The sequence below is a fragment of the Epinephelus fuscoguttatus genome, linkage group LG23 (assembly GCF_011397635.1).
Source record: "Epinephelus fuscoguttatus linkage group LG23, E.fuscoguttatus.final_Chr_v1".
Lineage (NCBI taxonomy): Eukaryota > Metazoa > Chordata > Actinopteri > Perciformes > Serranidae > Epinephelus > Epinephelus fuscoguttatus.
The window spans coordinates 19,143,041-19,160,389 of NC_064774.1; the positions used below are offsets into that span (position 1 = coordinate 19,143,041).

At 42.3% G+C, this 17,349-nt stretch overlaps 1 protein-coding gene across 5 annotated transcripts in view; it reads left to right on the forward strand.

Annotated features, from left to right (window-relative positions):
* Nucleotides 1-17,349, forward strand: part of nhsl2 (NHS-like 2) — a 266,381-nt gene that overhangs the window by 184,298 nt on the left and 64,734 nt on the right. For all 5 annotated transcript variants that reach the window (XR_007448688.1, XM_049569282.1, XM_049569283.1 and 2 more), the window contains exons 3-4: nt 444-586; nt 6,301-6,550. Coding sequence is in view for 4 of the 5 variants with exons in the window: in XM_049569282.1 (XP_049425239.1) it covers nt 444-586; nt 6,301-6,550 (393 nt within the window). In the remaining variant the exon portion in view is untranslated. The remainder of the gene's footprint in view (nt 1-443; nt 587-6,300; nt 6,551-17,349) is intronic.

A 17,349-nucleotide genomic window follows, 5' to 3' on the forward strand; every position in this document is an offset into this window, starting at 1 on the left:
CCTAAGCTGCCAGAGAGGGAGAGACACAGATATCGAACGGGAGTGTGTGAGAAGAAGTCCAAGACGAGGAGAGAAAGGACAAGACGGAAAGAAAAGCAGAGTTGCAGAGAAGGAATGAATGAAAGGAGAGTGAGCCCCACAACTCACGAGAGGATTAAAAACAAACTTAAGGAGTCCTTTAAGGTTCCTCGGCAGAAGCTGCGGTTGGAGTCACAGGAGGGAAACTGCAGGGTGATGCAAAGCAGCAGTCTTACCAGATCTCTGCTCTCGGCCATGCAAATAGGATATCTGGTGTGTGAGTTTGGGTTATGTGTTGTGTGTTGTGTGTGTGTGTCAGTGCACTTTTATTCTTGAGTGCATGTGTGTGCAATGTTCTGTGCTGCAGAAAGTTGACACTAACTTACAGGCTCTTTTTTTCTGTGTGTGTGTGTGTGTGTGTGCAGATTTTGAGGAGCAGTTGTACGACACCAAGCTGACCGGTCAGACTTTCCGGCATCCGTCCTCGCAGAGCTCCGACGACACGTCCACCTCGCTCAGCCGATCGCCCATCTCCCTCAACAACAAGAGACCTGACTTCATCTTCCTGGTAAACACACAAACACACACACACTGGTGTTGATGCTTATTTGAGCATCAGGCTCCCTCACACCAAATGTCATCTGTCTGGTAAACAAACACACACACACACACAGGTATTAAAGTTTCATATACACATTAAATAATTCCCTCCTTACTTATTTTGTCAACCTTTCCCACAAAACCACACATTTGTCGACCCCCTGTAGTCTGGAAAGCATCAGACTTCTTGCAGCCGAACACACACATACACACACTCAGAAACCGAACCGTGTCCACCTCACTTATCTTTTTCACTTTTCTCCCTGAGCAGCTAGAGAGCAGCCTTTACATTCCCACTAAACTCACGCTAACTCACTCAGTCCCACTCCTTCTGCCCTCTCTGCCCTTGTTTTCTCCCTCCTCCACTGTTTATTTCTGTGCTACAGTTTCTTTCAAAACTAATCCAACACTTTCTTTTCTTAGCTTAGTGACCCAGACATCAGACATTTACTGTATGTTACACACCTCATTTGAAAGGACAGTAGAGTGCACACTCCTGATGTATTTTGGTCCTAGTGGAGGCATATAAATGCATCTCTTCTTCCCTGAATAAACTGTTTTAAAATGCCCGTTGGATCACCTGGACAATGCATCGTCACAAAACTGAACAGGGCTGTTTTTCTGACCCCATGAAAAGTTGACTTAATATGAATCCAAAAACCACATATCATAATAAAACACTACCAGGGGACATTTAGAATGACTACTTTTAGTTTAAAGTAGTACATTTAGCTGATAATACTTGTATTTAAGTAAGGGTTTGAATGCAGGATTTAAATTTCAGTGAAGTAATTCTAGAGCGTGGTATTAGTACTTTTACTTAAGTAAAGGATCTGAAAACTTCTTCCACTACTAAGAGTGTCTACTGAAATTGTTTGGCTGCACTGTAAATAGAATCATGAGTTGTTGCTGGCAAGGCAGCACTGTAATGTGGGATTTATACTTCTGCGCTGAATTAACGCCATACCTATGGCATGCGCTTGCATCCACGTAGAGCCTACACTGTACCCTACACCGTAGCCTGACGTGCACCTCAGAAATGTAACCACATGTCTCGGTGACGCAGACCTCCTGTCTATGTTTGTAAGCTGAAACCATTTCCCTCAGTGGAAAAATTGTGAAAACAATAGAGCCTTGTGTGTGATTTATCCTGGCTTCATATGGGTAGAGGAAATCTCTGCTCGTTGCTACGCTAATTTATACAATGTAAAATGCCATACGCTTGTGCTAAGAATGTTAGCATGTTGTATTTGTTTGGAAAACATGTTTAGTATAAGACAGTTGTTTTGTTGGTGAATATTGTGAGTTGTAATAGAGCCAAACTTTGTAACGTTACCTTTGTTAAATGTTGCTGTTGTCCCTGGCTTCAAATGAGTAGAGGAAAAGTCCGCTAGCCACTAGGCTAATTTATACAATGTAAAATGCCATAGGCTTGTGCTAAAAACATTAGCATGTTGTATTTGTGGGGAAAATGTGTCCAGATAAAGACAAGTGTTTGTCTGTGAATGCTGCTAGTTATAGTGAAGCTGATTTGTGTACTTTTGTTCGAAATTGTCTCTATTAAGCCATGTTTAATGTGTGTTTAATGTGTGTTTTGAATCTAATAAACTTCACAGCACTTCACAGATACCTCCGCCGCCGACTAGTGTTTTGGAGGTGTAACTTCAGAGTGACACAGACACACCACCACACAAGTATAAATGCTCACAACAGCGTAGGCTACGGCATAGGGTCTGCATAGAGCTGACACACAAGTAAAAATACCTCTTAAGATGTCAATGGTGCCACTGGTGTTCAACACATACTGTACTGTAGTTCAATAAGTGACACAATGCGGTAACATTATTCTTCCCAGTAGCTACCAAAGGATTATTTCAGTGTCACTAACACTGTTTCAGCTTAAATTCATGTTGTGACAAAATACCTCATCGCCTTTGTTATTATCCCTTTTATATAAATGATTAAAGCTGAATTATCCAGAAACTATTGTACAGTATGTGCAACCCCCTCTGTTAGATTTGTCAGAATTAGTCATCATCCTTTTTGACACTCTCAGCAGGTTTCCACAAACACACGCCAAATCACGTACTGTCTTCCAGATAAAAATATCACTGATACTTCATTGGAAATTAAATCAGCAAATGGCATCAGGGCTTTCTGTAAGTCAGCTAATGCTTATTGAAACATTGGAGAGGTAACTAAATGTACGACTTAAGCTGTATTGATTTAATTGATTTGTTGTATTTTGGTATGAAGTATCTATGAAGGATCAAACCTGAACACATGGATGAGGCAGACTCTGCAGTGAGTTCGTCTCTTTTTCCACTCTTTCCGTCTCTGCCTTTGCTGCTAATAGTTCTCAGGCTATTTCCCCAAACTGTGTCATTATGGCAGCTTGATGGACTCCCACGGTGATTCTACTGCAAGATGGCTGCACACTTCCTGCATATTGACGCTCTGTTCCTTCAGCAAGCTGTTGAACAGCTCTGTTAAGTTAATGCCTCTCTCTCTGTTTGGGCTAATTTCAATTAGACTTTGGCAGATTCCCACGAGATAACTTGGATTTAGATTCCTACAGTACATACACGTGGTTTCTCGCATGTATTTCATCAGAGAGGATAGATTGGAGTGTTTCCTGCACTGCAGCAGCCCCGAAGCACCTTTGCCTTGCTTTAGGGCTCTTTGGCAGAGATGGTTGATACCTTCAATTTAACACCAGACAGGTGACAGTTCCCTCCCAGCTGGGATTACATCTTCCTGTTGACACAAGGGACCGAACTAGCAATGTCTCTGCTACCTGGCAGCCTCTGGCCCTGCTGGCTAATCACATCTAAACTGATACTTCCCACATTTCTGCTTCACTTCTTTTACTTCTTTGCCATGTTTTCTGCTCTCCTGCAACAGCTATAAAAATGTGAATCGTCACCTTTGAGCGTTTTTCCTCTCTCTGTTCTCCGTCTTTTACAATTTACAATTTCACAATTCTCTCCTCCAACTACAAGACAGGTGAAAATAAGATGTGTTTTTCACTTTTGTTCTCTCTTTCTAGCCCTCCTCATCTTATCTGCTTTTCCGTTGCTTTCTCCCACTGGCATTGAAGCAGCTTAAAGAGGGCAGAACATTTTATTTTGGTGGAAGTAGACAAGTAGATGACCTCCGCCAGGCTGTCTCGTCTGCTCAGCTGTATTGATTTTGGCTTTAATTGAATTTAGAGTTTATTTAGTTTTTTGTGTTTGAGCCAATTCAAAGAGAAAAAAAGCCACTATTGTCTAATTTTCAGAGTAGCTCGGGCATAAAACAGAAAAACTTTCAAAGAAGTTTAAAGTATGGTATGAGACAATTGAATCTGAGGAAGCGTTGAGAGAAAAATCAAGTTGGGAACATGCCTAAAAAATTGGATTTCACTACAGAAATGTCCTTTGTTTCTCAGACTATTCACATCTGTTGTACAGTTTTGGTGCATAAAATAGTGTTTTTAAAGCAGCATTTCAGACGACTGAAACCATTCACATAGATTTTGTTTGAAGCCATGACCAGGCTGAGCCCTTAATCTCATTAATCTGACTGACTGGCATTGTGTGAATACAAAGAGAAACAATATGGTTTTCTGCATTGGAAACATGAAAGCTCACTCATCAAAGCTATATTTTAAAGTGGTGCTGATTAATGTGCTCGTGTTAATAATGGAAAATTGACTCATGTGAAAGGGGGTGCTCATAAATGTAATGACAAACCCAAAGAACAATATCACCCAACTTTGCAAAGAGTTTAAGCATCTGTCAGAGTTAGCGACCAAGTTAGTTTCTAGCTAGTGAACCAAACATTGGAGGCATTAAATGCTGCCACTGTGACGTCACCCATTCGTTTGTGGACTGCTGTTCTGAAGCCTCAAGTTCAGCATTTCAGCCATCGCCTTCTTGGTTTTTTTGGAGCCAGAAGTGACCAAATTTGGACAAGAGGCTTGAGCTGTAGAGAAGCGAGTGGCGGATCCGACTCAAACATTGTAGTCTTGCCTCACAGAAAGCCTGTCACTTAAGTAGCCCCGCCTTTACATATGCGTAACTTTAAGCCTTAACAAACTGTAAACAGTTCAGTTATATTAAAATTCACCCCCTTATAGCTGTCATGAATGTTGAAATTAGTCATAGAGACCAGAACAGTTTTTGTACCAGGATGTAAACGTGTATTTCTGCTGTTAAGTTGGGCATTTTAACATGGACGTCTATGGGGATTAACTCGCATCTTGAGCCAGTTTGAGTGGCAGTTTGAGGAACTGTAGTTTTTTGGCTCTTCCACATGAGCTTTATTTTTCAGCCTCGGAGGTTGCCGCTTGGAACCATCACAGTCTTTTGGAAATGCATTAATGGACACAACCTCTTAACAACTCATAACATGGTGGTGGGCACAAAATGCGATCAAATTACATGCAGGCAACATGAAAACACCACCAATGCAAAGTTTATTACAAACATTATTAGTGTGGATAACATTGTGAAACAGTCGCATTTTGGTTAGGTTTAGGGAAAGACAAACACTTGGATATGTTAAGAATACAAAAAAAGTGTTATAGGAAGTTTGTATTTTTGGTCAAAATAATAGATATGTAAACATAGATACGTAGAGTCTGTAAAGTTACATAACTATGTTGACTTTTGGTTTCACACCAACATGGTCTCACTCCAAAGTTGTTGAAAATTGACACTTGGGCAGTGACTTCCTGTGTCATACACCACTGAAAAAGCCGTCCTTTCATGTCAGCATGATACACAGCTGGTCGGCATTATTCTAGAACGGTGCCCGGTGGCGTCAGGGGGTATTGCGGTGGGACAACAAGGAAAGTTTAGGGGGCGAGATGTCCAACTAGGATGGGCAAGAGGGGTGGTGGATGGCTCCAACAATCACTGACGTTCAACTGGGAGACCAATGTTCGCTTCCGGTTTGAATGTTGAGTCAAACCCCGTTCTTTTTTCCTTGACATAACCATGTGCTTTTGTTGCCTAAACCCAACCACGTGCGTTTATTGTTGAATGAAAAAAATCTTCAATTTGCGGATTTATTTTGACAGAGACTATTCAAACTGTACATTTCCCGTTAAAAACGGAAGTGTATTTTAAAAACAGACAGTGCATATAACAGGCAGAATTTGACACGACATCCCAGAATGTCAACAACCGACGCAACCAGGGTACCTTCCTTGCACGTAATGTCTCGACATAGAAAGTCCATGACCAAACATCAATGTGCGATGAAGTCGGAGACAAACAGTGGTCTCCTGTTTGACCCATCTACCACTCCCATCCTCCCTACTCTGACTGTCTTGCTCTTTTTACCCTCATTGACATTGTTTTCATATTGCCAGCATGTGATTTTAACACATTTTGTGCCAACCACCATGCACTGTTAAGAGTTTGTGTCCATTTCATGTATTTCTTTGAGACTGGAAAATAAACACAGTGCAATATTTAGCAGCTATTCCCTCACGAGTTGGTGGGGACCAAAACAGAGCTAAAAGGAAAGTGAATATTGGACTTACATTTGCCCTGTATCCAGACAGACATCTCCCAGTGAATGAATATATTGCTCTGTATCTGCTGTGTGTAAATAGGTGTTTGCTAACACATGCCGTTTATAATGTGATTATGTCAGTGTTGCGTTTACAGCTTGTTGCTTGTTTTCCTCTAGCCGGCGTCCAAACAGCTCTACGACGATGAAACCACCTCCTCAGTGTTTGGACTGAGGTCCGTGACCGACCCGTCTCCCTCCCCGTCCCCATCGCCCTGCGGCTCAGATCGCCCCCCACTGGGTTGGAGTAGTAACAACAGCAGCAGTAGCACCGCCACTTCTGCTACCACCGGACCGCCTGTTGCAGACAAACCACGCTGGCAGCTCGGGAGACGCACACCGGGTCACTTCATACCACTCGACATCACAGGTACGATAAAACAAAAGTTAGAGGTCATATTTGGAGTAAGTAGGTACTTTATTGATGTTGCTTTTCATAAGGTTATTTTTTCCACATATTGTATTTCTCTAATTTAGATTAAACTGAAATTAATTCCCCCCACAGGAAAATACAAATGAAATTGAAAAGGAGAACACTGATGACACACCCTTTTATTTGTGATAACGGGCACATTCAGAAGTTGCTGATGTAAAGGTGCCTTTTTGGAGTTTTTTTTATTTGCTGTTTTTGTAAAGATCACTGTAAAGTTAATGATATGCAACAAATTCCATCAGTATTCTTCGAACCAACTGAGCCACCAGGATGTTTTCAAGGAAACAAAGTTATTGAGGTAGCACTGCATGAAAAATTCTAGACAAAATAAGTATAGACAGCATAAATTTCCTAGTTCTTGCCTTAGAAGTCTTTGGATTGGCACAGCTACAGTATCTCAAGGAATTCATGAATGTTTCATTGCCTGGACCAGACTGATCCTGAGCCATCAAAGTGGTAGAAGAGTTTGCTGTATTTAAATGGGTCCGTGTAAACACAGGCGACTGGCATCCAGCCTGTGAAGTGCTGGTGATTATCCAATCAAAGTGCAAGATGCTTATACAGTATGCTCAAGCTGTCTTGTTGTTGATATTCCAAGGTAGTGCTTGAACGATGGGTTGATTAATTTATTGGTGGACATATTTGGATGTAGGATTGAGTTTTTGAGTCTTTTATCAGGCGACAAGGTCACACATGCTTCGGTTCTCAAATGCGAGAATCTGCTGCTTTTCTCTGTTTTATATCATTGTAAAGAGAATATTTTTGGGTTTTGAACTGTTGGTTGGACAAAATAAGCACTGCAAAGACTCTTAGAGCTTGTTTTGTGCATTTTCTCACATTTTATAAGTGGTAAATGGACTACTTTATGCTTTTCTAGTCTTAGCAACCACTGAAAGCTCTTTACAACACAAGCACCATTCACCTATTCACACACACATTCATAAACTGGTGACCAAGGCTACCAGACAAGGTACCTGCTTATCAGATAAACGTTCACATGCTTTTACACACCCAAAGCACAGCCATCAGTAGCAATTTGGGTTTCAGTATCTTGCTCGATTTGGTGCGACTTCTGCAGTAATTGGAGCACTGTGCCGGACAGTTGTGGTAAAGAGGGAGCTGAGCTGGAAGGCGAAGCTTTGGCTTTACTGGTCCATCTACGTCCCAACCCTCACCTATGGTCATGAGCTCTGGGTAGTGACCAAAAGAATGAGGTTGCAGATACAAGCGGCCAACATTAGTTTCCTCCATGGGATGGCTGGCCTCAGCCTTAGAGATAGGGTAAGGAGCTCGGACATCCAGAGGGAGCTCGGAGTAGAGCCGCTGCTCCTTCGTGTCAAAAGGGGTCAGTTGAGGTTGTTCAGGCATCTGATTAGGGAGCCTCCCATTAGAGGTGTTCCAGGCACGTCCCACTGGTAGGAGGCCCTGGGGCAGACCCAGAACACGCTGGAGGGATTACATATCTCGTCTGGTCTGGGAACACCTTGGGGTCTGCTGCCCCCGCAACCTGGCTCCAGATAAGCGGATGAAAATGGATGGATGGATATCTTGCCCGAGCAAAACAAGTAATCGATTAATTACAAAAACAGTAAATACAATAACCAGAAATGAAAATATTAATCAGTTGCAGCCTTGTTCAAAAGGTCTCATGGTAATCAGTGAGTGAGTAGGAGTCAACTGAGGAAGAGTTGGATGGAGGTGAATTATAGTGGGCTGTTGGGGGGGAAGGTGAGGCACTTGTTGTCAGAGTGTTGGCTCCAGCCAGATGCCTTCAAGCATTACTGGGTTTTATTGGAATTCATGGTCTCAATATGAAAGTTCTCTGACAAGCAACCTCAAATTAAATAGATTAACCCCTGAAATGGGATTGTATTGGAATGATGAGAATCAGCATTTGGCAGCTGTTGGATGGCTCTTGATGTCTGATTTGAAAAATACACTATGCAGTGTATAAACAGCTGCTACAGGGGATGATTTTTTTGTATTTTCATGCTGTTGCCGTCATTGTTTTTTTGTAGTAAAAGAAAAAAAAACATTGCTGCCTTTGTACACACTTAATGCCTCAGAGCAAAAATCTGATTCACACGTTCGGCATTGTTCTCAAGGGAGCTGGTTCTTCCTGTGACGGTTGTAAAAGTGAGAGTCATGGGAAATTAGACGGAGGGAAAATACTTAATATATGTGAGTTTTAGTCTCTTTCGAGGTCAGTATAATTTGTCTGACTTGCTGTAACCATTGCTTCACTGTTGGGGAAGTAGTAGAAAAACACAGATGACATATAACTCTGATTTTAACAATATCTGTGTAATCAGAAATAACCTCCTAAATGCTAAAAATGGTCGCCATGTGAGCTTATATTTTCTAAAATAAGTAGAAATTCTTAGGGAAATACTGTGTGCGCTGCAGCCCTGCACCACAAATGTGATTGTAGGGGAGACTGGGGGCAATTGAAACTTATTTAATTGCACCAAGAACCATGAAACTCATCATGCACATGGTCTGTGATGATCCCTCTCTGCCTGCCATAGGACAAACTGATGTCTCATACCTGATATGATTAATTAAACTGTTTAATTAAACTGGACTTAATTTCTCGATGGATTTTATTCAGTATTAAGTGTGCTGTATAATCGCCTCGGGACAGGTCGTCAGACTATCACAGGGCTGACACATAGAGACAGACAACCATTCGCACTCACATCTACAGTTACAACAGTGACGTGGGAGGGAAGCTGCGGCTAGTCAGGCGGCGATTCTCTCGTAAATCGGCCCGTTCATCACCATTCCCGTCATGTGACGGTTAATGACCTCTTCGTTTGCAAGGTAAGGAGGGCGGGCAATACCTTGTCTCCCCAGTTGCTCATCTTTACAGTGTCTGTCAGGTTTGTGTTTCCCTCTTGCTACTAGCTGCTCATTTCTGTCATCAGCTGTTTCCTGTTTATCCACTGCCAGTGGTTCGCACGTGCGGCGTCATCAACAGCTCCTCCCATTGCAGAGGGCTAAACTAAAAGGGTTCCGCCAATGTGTCTACCCTACGAGGCGGAAAATTTGTCACCTCGAATCAACTCGCCATTCTGCCTCTGTGTGTATATAAACGCTCGCAGCTTGCCGGCAAAACAGCCCAACATTTGCGGAAAATCTGGCAGTGTAAAAGGGGCTTCTGTTACATGATGGATGATCTCGTCCTCTGCTTGGAGGGTAAAGAGCTCCCCAATTTGCAGACATTTGTCCAGTGTTCTTACTGGAGTTAGCTGCTAACTGCCTCTAGCCGCTGTTTAGATCTCTCATGGCTGGTTGCATGCATAACATGTTGTCAAAATGTCACATGTCCTGCGGGCTGACCCATTTATACGGACATCATTTCGGTTCTGTTACTACTTATGCTGCCAGCCTGAGGGTGAGACAACTGTCCCCCCATTCTGCTCTGCTACCTTTTTTACAGAATGGTGAGGCGGCTTAATGGCGCAAAATACACGCCCTAGACAGGCAATGTAAAATGGGCTGTAGTTGACATTTTCCCAGTTTTTAACATTGTCATTAGACTAAGACCCGCGTCCCTGAAAAAAGGATATTGTAAAAACTGTCAATTTAGGAACAATAATTTCACAATTTCAAGCTAAAATAAACAAAGTGTGTTTTCCATTAGTAAAGAAAATAGTTTATATATCATTATAATCAATGAACATGAAATGTCGGTCTACCCCCAATTATGGAATGACTCGTAAACTAAAAACTTGACTCATTATAAAATATATTTGCATTACCGAGCAGTTAAATATAGAAAATCTACTTAAATGTACCCACCAGGCTGTGCCTTCCTCCCAGTTGCTTGTAATTTAAGAATTAAAGCATCTTCTCCTGCTGCAGTCAGTGTACATTACCTTATCAGCGACATTCCCAAATGTAATTGGATCACATAGATGCATTGGCTGTCCCCAGGTGGTAGTTTGCGATATTAGAAACTCGACTATCATGCCAATCCCTTTTTTTACATTCATTTCTCCTTTTTTTAATATAAGAGAAAGGAAAAAATAAACAGCAAATCTCATTCAGTTTGGAGGATACTTTTGAGCGTAGGCGTGCAGAAACATTTTCAAGTGTAGTGGGTGTTTTTAATGTTACTTATTAAATCCACTTTAGTGGTGAAAAAAGCCCCACTTAATAGAGGATGTAGAAAGTAATAAAAAAATTGGCAGGAAAGTCAGTGTTTCTGCTGGAAAGTTTCAACACTGTGTTACTTTGGTGCTTGAACGGTGTGCATATTCATGCCAGAAGTCATAGCTCACAGGTTACACTGGGTGATGAAGACATGCTCTACTTTCACACACACGTACACACACGCGCACACACAGATTCCCACTTGACACAAGTTTGAGCTTTAAGGGTGAAAACGCCGCAGAAACAAGATTTGACGTCGAGAACATTTTCTTCTTATGATCACATTCGCTATCGCCCTCACCCATCTCTGGCAGTCAGCTCTGCTTTGTCTGTGTGTGTGTGTGTGTGTGATTGTGTGTGTGTGCTGTCAGAGCTGTTAGTATGCTGTGGTCATCCTCGGCAGCATCGTTCTGACACTCCTGCTTCCACTCGTCTCAGCCGAGCCTCCTCCTTGTTTACTTTGTGTGCGTGTGTGTGCGTGTCCTCCTGGTTTTTGGCATAGCAACTGCTTCGTCACCAGGTGCCTCTCCCCTCCTTCTCCCGCATATGCATCTATAGTTAAATATCTCTTCCTCCCACTTTCCCTCTCTCCCCTCTGTCTCCCGCTCCTCACCCACTGTGTAGTAGAGTAGAAGGTCAGGTATAATGATGCATGCCTGTGGCGTTGTACTTGGTGGGTATTCACTTCCTTCTGAGTGGAAGACATAGACACAGGGAGAGGAAGAAGAGAGGAGGCAAAGGGAGAAGATGGGGGAGAGAGGTAGAGGGATAATAGAGTTAGTAGAAAGAGGAGTACTTTAAGGACAAGACCTTTATTCTGTATTTTACTTGTTGTCAGCAAAGCCCTTGAAAAAGAGAAATGGTTTTGTCCATCTCTAAATTCTTCCTGACTTCTCAAACCTGTCTGCGGCTCTCAGCCTTGAGCCTACTGGCTCCTACTGAGGCGTAAATCTTTGAAAATAGGTCAGTAACTTCCTGCAACAGCTGGGCACTGTAGTTTGTAACAAACATTACTCAAAAACAAGTGCAAAGTATGTTTGTAGAGGACTTTTTCCAGCTGAGGATTAATATACACTTGGTGCTCAAGTGGGTATTCACAAGGGCTGCCCTCGACTAAGGATTTTCCTAGTCAACCAATAGCCGTCATTTACGGCCATTAGGCAACTAGTCACCTGCAAGTTTACGATATTAATTCAATTATCTAATAATATAGTTTGGTTTGAGTTGAAGGTGTGAGAAAGAATAGTATCAGTAACATTGTTAACACTGTGCTACATTACAGAGAAATACAAAACCGTACTAATGAACCTTCATTAATATAGGCCTATATTTTATCTACAAGTGCACGTCACACACTGAGCGAGCCGCCTGAGAATCATTTCATAAGTCAGATAGCTACTTCAGCAGGTTTGATAGGGATGTTCAGGTGGATGATGAAGAGGAGGAGGATGTGGAGCGCACACAGAATGTGGAGACAGGGCGGGAGTGGTGACAGCCAGATAAGTAACTCCAGTGGAGAGACACAAAGGATGAAACGTCTTTTAATCTTGTCACGTATTGGGAATTTTTCGCAACACATCGGAATCACAAGGCTTGTGTGCGTAACTATTTTTTTTTCCGAATGATAGATTAAAAACATGCATCCAAGAAAAACGGACTCAGTGCGCAAAGACTTCCTTTTTCTTTGAATTAGCCGCTAACTGCTAACAGCTTCTTTTTAAATCCCCTGTGGTGGGTTGCATGTGTAACACGTCCTCAAAACCTCACACCTGTGCTGCCCGATCCCGTCTTGCAGGGTGTTGTGTTTATACAGACACTGTTAGGCTTGAAGGCGAGACCACTCTGTCCCCCCATCCCGTGATTGTACCTTATGTACAGAACAGCAAGGCAACATCACGGCGTGATATTCCTTAAAAGAGGCGTATGAGTCAGATCCACCTCTCGCTCCTCCACAGCTGCACCCTCTCATCCAAATACGTTCACTTCTAGCTTCAAAAATTCAAGATGGCGACGGCTGAAATGTCAAAATGTGAATCCACAAACCAATGAGTGATGTCATAGTGGTTACGTCCATTATATTATACAGTCTATGGTATTTACAGCAGCAGGAGGGTGTGTGTGGGATTGAGTCCAAATAAACTACAGCGTGTGTGTTCATGGTGATGAAGGAAGGTGTCAGACAGTGCAGCAGTGTGGCTCATTGATTCTGGACAGCAACAGAAGTCTACAGCACGGAGCTCTTTCAGGCTTTGGATACACAGTCAATACTTGTTAGCAGGATCAATATGTTGTTTTGCTTCGTTGACAATGACAAAAATAATATCGTCTATCACCTGATTTCTCCAGCTTGTTACCGTGACACCCAGTCTCTTACCCTTCCGTCTGTCTCGTTCGCTCTCTTTCTCTGTAAACCAGCGAACAGGTAGCTTTGCAGCCAGCTCACTGTTGCCATGGCAACTCGCCACTCTTCCTCTCTCCTCCCTAAAAAGAAGAAGAAGCAAAAAAAAAGAGAAAAGAAACAGTAGCGAGAGGAAAAGAGAGGAAGTGAGTGAAAGTGACGCCAGAAGGAAGAAGAAGGGAGCCGTAGTAGAGAGGTGAAGAGGAGGAGGAGGAGAGGGAAAATGCAGCTGGAGGAGAGACGTGATGAGAGGAGAGGAAGATGGAGGGATACAGGATGAAAGAATAATGAATGAAAGATAATGAGAGAACATTTTGTCACAGCGCCCACCTCCCACTTTCCTTCCTCTTCCTCTTGCTCTCCGTCTCCCCGTCCCTGCACTTCTCGCTCCGGCAATTTTCATGAATGACTGAAGCACTGTAGGCAGTGAAGATGTGAATGCAGAGCAGGGAGACAGACAGACTGACAGGGGTAAGACATCTTATCAATGTATGTTTATTTAGGTTCATTTATACGTCCCTAATATCTGATTTTAGGGAAATTTTTGTTATTTTGAGGAAACATTTCCAAGTATATGTCTCCTTGATAAAGACACAAATGATTTTCCGCTATTATTTTGGATTTTTTATGAATTAATTTTTAATTTTACAGGCATCTAATTACGTTTTAAGACCATCTGTTGATATCTGATGCTAAATCGTGACCCTGTGCACAATGTAGCTTGACTTTGCAAGGACAAGCAGTTAGAAAGGAAGAACAGATAGCGAACTGCTTTCCTTTGTAACAACAAACAAACTAAATGGCAGTGAGACAGCTTGGAAACTTTTGCAAAACATCACATCACACGAAGATAAAGATTCTGACTTTCATCTGGTCAAAACATTATTTTAATTTTGACCTGACAGAGATCCAGTTTTATCGAAAATCTGGCTCCAGTTGCTGATATTCCACGAAAACAGCAAATAATGAGGCTTGCAGACGGGCAGTTAAACAGCTTGCAAATGTTGCAGCACAAAGAGAAAAGAATGTTAAACCACAAAACAGGCATTTTGTGGATGCACTTTTGAATGTCGTGTGAGGGGCGCGGACAGCTTGTGAATGTGGAGTTTAGCAGAGACACAGACAGGCATTCATGCCGTCAAGCAGCAGACGCTCTAATCCTCTCAGTTTACCTGGAGCGCCTCTGTCCAGCAGGAATCTGACAGGGGGCGGAACTTTTTAGAGCTGCTGAAAATCCTATTGGCTCCACACTGAGATCCTTTGGGACAAGAATCCATCACTGGGCAACCATTTGAATGCATCTCTAATTTGATTGAGTTCAAACAAAGAGCAAGATGTTTTTAATTTGAGTAGGTGTTGATGGGTGACTCCAAAGTACAGTGGCATGCAAAAGTTTGCGCAGTAGAAGATGGACTGATCTCCAAAAGGCATGAAGTTGAAAAGATGAAACATGCTTTTCAACATTTTAAGCCGGAACTGTGTATTATTTTTGTTTTGCACAATTTTAGAGTGGAAGAAATGAAAGGAGCATGATGCAAAAGTTTGGGCACCCCAAGACATTTGAGCCCTCAGACAACTTTTACCAGGGTCTCAGACCTTAATTAGCTTGTTAGGGCTATGGCTTGTCCACAGTCATTGTTAGGAAAGGCCAGGTGATGCAAATTTCAAAGCTCCTGAAACCTTGTCCTGTCAATAAGCAGCCTTTATGGGCTCCTCTAAACAGCTGCCCAGCACTCTGAAAACAAAAATAACCGATGCCCACTAAGCAGGAGAAGGTTATAAGAAGTTAGCAAAGTGTTTTCAGGTAGCTGTTTCCTCAGTTCACAATGTAATTAAGAAATGGCAGTAAAGAGGAACTGTGGAGGTCAAGTTGAGGTTTGGAAGACCAAGAAAACTCTCTGAGAGAGCTGCTCATAGGATTGTTAGAAAGGTAAATCAGAACTCCTGTTTGACTGCAAAAGACCTGCAGGAAGATTTATCGGACTCGGGAGTGGTGGTGCACTGTTCTACTGTGCAGAGACACCTGTACAAATATGACCTTCATGGAAGAGTCATCAGAAGAAAACCTTTCCTGCGTCCTCACCACAGAATTCAGAGCCAGAAGTCTTGTAGACTGATGAAGTTAAAATAGAACTTTTTGGATGCAATGAGCAAAGGTATGTTTGGAGAAAAAAGGATGTAGAATTTCATGAAAAGAACAGCTGCCCAACTGTTAAACACAAAGGTGGAATGACCATGCTTTGGGCTTGTGTTGCAGCCAGTGGCACGGTGCACATTTCACAGGTAGACGGAAGAAGAGATTCAATTAAATTCCAGCGAATTCTGGAAGCAAACATCACACCATCTGTAGAAACAAAAAGCTAAAGATGACGAGAGAATGGCTTCTCCTAAACACATCTCAAAATCCACAATGGACTACCTCAAGAGGTGCAAGCTAAAGGTTTTGCCATGGCCCTCACAGTTCCCCGACCTAAACATCATTAAAATTGTTTGTTGTTGGTATCATCTTCATTCTTACATTGACCATCTGCTGTAATAGACCCACTGCATTTTTTCTTGGAATCTCAAATCTCCAGGAACCCCAGGCAAAGTGCAGTAACTACATTTACTGTGGTTTGACTTGGATTTTGGTTGGATTTCGTTACTGCACTGGACAGAGCAGATATAGAACAGATTTATTTCCAGTCATAACCCAATTTTGACCAAAAGTGTAGTTACTGTGGTTAGCCTTTGTAGGACAATATAGATTTTCATGGTTTTGAGCACCTGCAGGACTTTCTTCTGCGTGTTGGCTTCAAATTTAAGGTTGACAGTTCGTTCTTGACCTTGCTAGGAGCAGCTGACAGAATAGTCTCCGTGTAATGTCCTCATTCTCTTTTTGTCTGGAGCTGCAGAGCATCGTTCATCAGATGTCAACTGCTGCTGTAAAGGTTGAAAGTGAGCTGTTCACCTGAAGATAAGATATGATGATCACAGAGGCAAGGATGTTCAGAAGTTAATATTTTGGCTTCAAATTTTACACAGTATTCTGACATCAGAACGCTGGCAGAGGAATTACATTAGTTAAAGTCAAGATGAAATTTTAAAAAAAAAAAAGCCTTTTTAACCCCTTTAAATCACATCCCGGGTCATATTGTCAACCTATGTAACAATATATGCCAAAAAATCCCCCCAAATCAATTTATTCTCATTTTATATCAGAGTACAGTCATGTCGTCTTCTTGTAAAACTAAATATGACTTGTGCTTATGTAACCAACCAATTTCAACTAATAATATCATATCATGACATCCACCCATCAATCAATCTGCAACTTGTAGCTGCACAGAGCTAAGATCTAATAGTAGCTAGCTAGCAACAGCATGCTACATCTGTGTGTCTTAGTTTCCCCAAAGTAGTGTGGTTACAGGCTTTGAGGAGAGTGCTATCTGTGACAGCTTCAGATTATGCACAGGGCATTTTACAGTGAACTACATGGACTATATGATAGACTTCCCTCTGAAAGATACTACTATCTTGTCGGTGTACACTGACGGAGCCTCTCTGTTATGATAGGCCGACTTTTCAGTGATCAAATCTGTTCCTCCCAACATCACATCCTACCTGCCTATCTTGTTTCACTCAGAAATACGTGATGATACTGAAACTGGATACTCTCACATTCCTGTTTCATCTAGATTTTAACAATGTGATGAAAGTCCTTTCGGTGGGAAATCAAGGACAGTCTGTTAAAAGGAGTAAGGCTGTTTTTTAGCTGCAATAACGGGGATTAAAACTGTAACATCTGTGTTTCAGGGCAGGATCTCTAACCACAACTCACAGCAGGCAGGAGAGCAGTGCAACCAGGGCCATACTGGAGAGACATTATGATGAATGAATCATCGTCTTGTCTCTCTGGTGAAGGCTGCTGATAGTTGAAATAGTGTCTATTATTTATGGCTGCGGGAGCAACACAAAGACTCCCAACCTCTGAGCAGCAGTTGGATCAGAGACAAGGCCGATGGAGGGTGAAGACGGCGCTTTGAAAGAACGACGGGTTGTAGACGTGACTGTAATGCACGTATGTTACATGTTTGCTGTCCAAGCCTGAAGGGTTCCAAACTGCCATTTTGCCTGGATGAAATCAGGATTAAGCAGGTTGATGGTCCAGCAGGAAGTGGATAAATGCATGACAGCCAGA